Raw genomic sequence first — 4,089 nt, forward strand, 5'->3', positions numbered from 1 at the left:
CGTGGCCGTCGGGCGCGAGGCGTGGCGCAGGCGCGTGGCGGGGCTTGGCGCAAACTGCGTCGACAGCGAGGCCGGCGCGCGCGTGCGCGCGGGGCGGAGCGGGAGCGCGGTGGTGAAGGCCGGGGTAGGCATGGCGCACGTGGGAGGTGGCGGGGCGAAGGGGATGGGATGGCAGTGGGGATGGCGGTGGGGATGACGAATGGGTTAGGGACGCGGGTCGGGAAGTTGGGAGCTTGCTGGCGAAGGATTAGATGAGGTAGGGGGAAGGACAGGGAGGACAAGGAGGACAAGGGGGACAAGGGGGACACGTGTGGTGAACACGTGGATGGGAGGGTGGCAGGTGATCTCGGGGATCGGAATTTCGGTTGGAGAGATTTCGAATGAGAGAAAGTTACGTTTGGACGGATCGGAATTTCGTCGGAGGGAAATTGTGGTTTTGAGGGATCGTGGAATGCACCTGGCGGTGTGCCATTGGCGCTAGCCGGTCGGGTCAGCGAGAGCCACGAAAGGGGCGTGCGATCGAGCTCCGGGCGGACACATGAGCAGGCGTGGCACGCGTGGCAGGCCCCACGGCCTTGCCACACGCCCCCGTTTGTCCACAACCAGCCATCAAAGGCCGCGCGATCGCCAAGTGTCCCCCGCCCCGCCTCCCCATTGGCCGCCGCCGCCTGCGAGCTCCGCGCCACACAACATCCCCCTATCTCCCGTTGCTGCGCTTCATCTCCGCCTCCTCAAATCACTCATTCTACTTTATTCCCACCCGCTCCTCATCCTCCCCCTTCCGCCCTCCCTCCTCCGGTCCCACCCCCATTCTCCTCCCATCTCCTCGTCCTTCCATCTTCTCTTCTCTTCGCTTCTCCCCTCCCCACCCGCCCCTCCCCCCCCCTTCCCCCCCCTCCCCTCCTCCCTTTTTTTCCATTCCCGCAATGGCTCCCATGGCCTTCGTCAACGCGCTCCCGCTCACCCGCCCCGCCACGTACGTAGTCACCCCTCGGTCCAACTCCGCGACGCGAAAAGCGACAAAAAACAAAAAAGCGTCTCTAACATCTAATATTCCGCTCCTGCCTTCATTACAGGAATGTGTCGAACACCTCCTTCGTGAGCTCGCGCCCGACGCCGACCGCCCGCCGCACCCCCGTTCTCCATCCGACGATGTCCATAGAGCAGTACCAGGACGAGCTCATCGCCACCGCCAACAAGATCGCCTCTCCCGGCAAGGGTATTCTCGCCGTTGATGAGTCGACCAAGACCATCGGCAAGCGTCTGGCTTCCATCGGAGTCGAAAATTCGGAAGCGAACCGTCAGGGCTATCGCGGCCTCCTTTTCAATTGTGCAGGCCTCGGCGACTACATCTCCGGCGCCATCCTCTTTGAGGAAACGCTCTACCAGGACTCGGCGGAAGGCAAGCCGTTTGTTGACTGCTTGAACAATATTGGCATCATCCCGGGTATCAAGGTGGACAAGGGTCTTTCTCCCTTGGGGAATGCCGCTTCCTTTGAGACCTGGTGCACGGGGCTTGATGGTCTCGCCGAGCGCGCAGCGGCTTACTACAAGCAAGGTGCTCGCTTTGCCAAGTGGCGTGCCGTGCTTCAGATCTCGGACAGCACCCCGTCCAAGATCTCGATCCAGGAGAACACCTGGGGTCTTGCCCGTTATGCCCGCACCGTCCAAGACGCCGGTCTGGTGCCCATCATTGAGCCGGAGATCCTGATGGACGGTGACCATCCAATCGCGCGCACCGCCGAGGTCCAGGAGGAAGTGCTCGCCGCCGTGTACAAGGCCTGCGACATGAACGGCGTTTTGCTGGAGGGCTCGCTCCTCAAGCCCAACATGGTCGTGCCCGGATCTGACTTCGCTGGCTCTACGTCGCCGGAGGAGATTGGGACCTACACCGTGCGCACGCTCGAGCGTCGCGTGCCGTCCGCCGTGCCAGGCATTATGTTTTTGTCTGGCGGTATGTCAGAGGAGGAGGCATCAGTGAATCTGAGCGCTATGAACAAGATCGACCGCAAGGGCCCCTGGAGCCTGAGCTTTTCGTATGGACGCGCGTTGCAGCAGTCATGCCTTAAGACATGGATGGGCAAGCCGGAGAACGTGTCGGATGCACAGCAGGCGCTTCTCGCGCGCGCGCGCGCAAACTCTCAGGCCAACTTAGGCAAATACAAGAAGGGCTCCGAGCCGTCGCTGGACGCCCTCGGCACGTTTGAGAAGGGCTACAAGTATTAGATTGTTGGATTAACACGCTATGGTCTACCGGTGTGCACTAAGCGCAGGTCTGGCGCCTTTTTTGGGGGGAGGAGTTGACTTGAGCTGGACAGGATAAAAGAGAAAAAGGTGTTTGGTTGCCGCGCCCTTGTGTGTCGTGCTGCTCTTGCCTTCTAAGATACTTGAGTTTGTTTATTAGACAAGGAGCCTTTTCACCGCCACGCTGGTTTTGCCTCGTCATGACTTGTTGAGTAGAAATGTAAGGCGAGGTGAGCGGCAGCGTAGGAATAGTGAACGATACAAAACACTGAGAGGGTTGCTGTAGCGTTGCCTGCCCTGCGGGGGCCTCGATATGTGGCAGGTTCGCAGGTGCTGGGGCGGGTGTAAAAAAACACTCAAAAAACAAACACAAAAAAGATTGGACTGCGGGCTATTGCTCTCAATTTTTACAAAAAAACGGGGTTGGAATCTACAGTTCTGTACTGTAGCTTACGGGATGCTGTCGAGCTGGATTGGTCGGAAGGCGAAAAAAGATTTTTCCGCACCAGTGCACGAGATCGCCTCACCGAACAAGCAGCTGGATGTCCTCCTCGGAGAGACCGAGCAAGTAGAGCACATTCCGCAGCGACGGCTGGTTGAGGCGCGCCTTGGCCTGGTCCTGCACCACGGGCTTCGCGTTGAACGCCACCCCCAGCCCAGCGCTGCCCATCATTAGCAGGTCATTAGACCCGTCGCCCACGGCCAGCACCTCCTCGCGCTGTAGCCGCATCTCCGCCGCCAGCCGCTTGAGCGCGCGCTCCTTAAACTCCCCGTCCACCACCTCGCCCACCGTACGCCCGGTCAGCACGCCTTGCTCGTCCTCCAGCCTGTTCGCAAAGCAGTAGTCTAGCCCGAGCACATCGCGCACGTGGTCCGCCAGGAAGTGGAACCCACCGCTAACGACTGCCGTCTTGCACCCGAGCCCGCGCAGCGCCTGCACGAGGTCCCTCGCCCCCGGCGTGAAGCTGACCCGCTCCTTGACGCCCTCGAGCGCCTCGATGCGCATTCCCCTGAGCAGGCGCACGCGCTCCGCCAGCGCCTCGCGGAAGCCCATCTCGCCGTTCATCGCGCGCGCCGTGATGTTCTTGACCTGCTGCTGCGCGTCCACGTGCGCCGCCAGCTCGTCGATGGTCTCCTGCGTGATCAGCGTCGAGTCCAGGTCGAACACCGCCAGCCGCTTCGTCGCGCGCGCCACACGCACCTCCTGCAGAACCGCGTCCACCCCCGCGCGGCGCGCGTGCGCGTGCAGCGCGTCGCGCAGCGCGTCCGCGCTCGCAGACGCCGGCAGCGAGAGAGAGAGCTCCAGCGCACCGCTGGAGAGGCGGCGGAACGGTAACAGGCGCGCGCCCAATGGCGAGAGATGCGGCCGCAGCGAATCCGCGACGCGCGCGGGCGCCGGGAGGGCCGGCGAGAGGATGGTTAGGAGGTGCGTCGGCACGTCGTGCGCGGGTATGGGCGCGGCCACTGCGCGCGGCGCTGCGCAGCGCGCATGCTGCGCCCGCGCGAGGCACGACGGGGAGCGGAGAGGGAGCGGATTAGGGGGGAGGAATGCGGGAGCCATTGGCAAGGTGTGGTGGGGGGGGGGACGGGGGAAGAGTGGGGCGAGATGCTCTCGACCGGGTGAGACAGCACCAAGGGTACAGTATATGTACAGTATGTGAAGATATATCTGGGGGGCGGAATAATTCTGTTTTACAGTTGAAATCTTCTACGGTGAATGGGTGATGCGAGGGCGGCCAATCAGGAGCGGGGGAGCAATTTGCACCCAACCAATGGCGTGGCGCGGGTAAGATTCGGGCGCCTTGGGCGCGCCTAACCCACCAATCCCTGCCGCCGCCACCTATC

The 4,089-nt window shown here is 62.4% G+C and overlaps 4 protein-coding genes; 1 reads left to right on the forward strand and 3 right to left on the reverse strand.

Annotated features, from left to right (window-relative positions):
• CHC_T00008585001 (phosphoribosylformylglycinamidine synthase) overlaps window positions 1–132 on the reverse strand; it is a 4,245-nt gene extending 4,113 nt beyond the window's left edge. The window contains exon 1 of the mRNA XM_005710717.1: window positions 1–132. This exon is cut by the window's left edge and continues 4,113 nt beyond it. Within this exon, the coding sequence (XP_005710774.1) occupies window positions 1–132 (132 nt within the window).
• An 803-nt stretch (window positions 133–935) lies between these two features.
• On the forward strand, window positions 936–2,662 carry CHC_T00008586001 (fructose-1,6-biphosphate aldolase). XM_005710718.1 is given in 3 exon segments: window positions 936–976; window positions 1,077–2,226; window positions 2,227–2,662. 2 exon segments carry the CDS (start codon window positions 936–938, stop codon window positions 2,224–2,226), a joined length of 1,191 nt encoding a protein of 396 aa, XP_005710775.1. The 3' UTR covers window positions 2,227–2,662.
• Window positions 2,663–2,767: 105 nt separating this feature from the next.
• On the reverse strand, window positions 2,768–3,310 carry CHC_T00007222001 (hypothetical protein). Its single transcript, XM_005710719.1, has one exon. It carries the CDS (start codon window positions 3,308–3,310, stop codon window positions 2,768–2,770), a length of 543 nt encoding a protein of 180 aa, XP_005710776.1.
• Window positions 3,311–3,779: 469 nt separating this feature from the next.
• CHC_T00007223001 (hypothetical protein) lies at window positions 3,780–4,088 on the reverse strand (the record flags this gene model as incomplete). The annotated part of the gene is made up of 1 exon (XM_005710720.1): window positions 3,780–4,088. A coding segment is annotated over one exon (309 nt), but the record flags the coding sequence as incomplete, so codon positions are not given.
• Window position 4,089: the final 1 nt, after the last annotated feature.

This window comes from Chondrus crispus, genomic scaffold (assembly GCF_000350225.1).
Source record: "Chondrus crispus Stackhouse genomic scaffold, scaffold_66, whole genome shotgun sequence".
In the NCBI taxonomy this organism is placed as follows: Eukaryota; Rhodophyta; class Florideophyceae; order Gigartinales; family Gigartinaceae; genus Chondrus; species Chondrus crispus.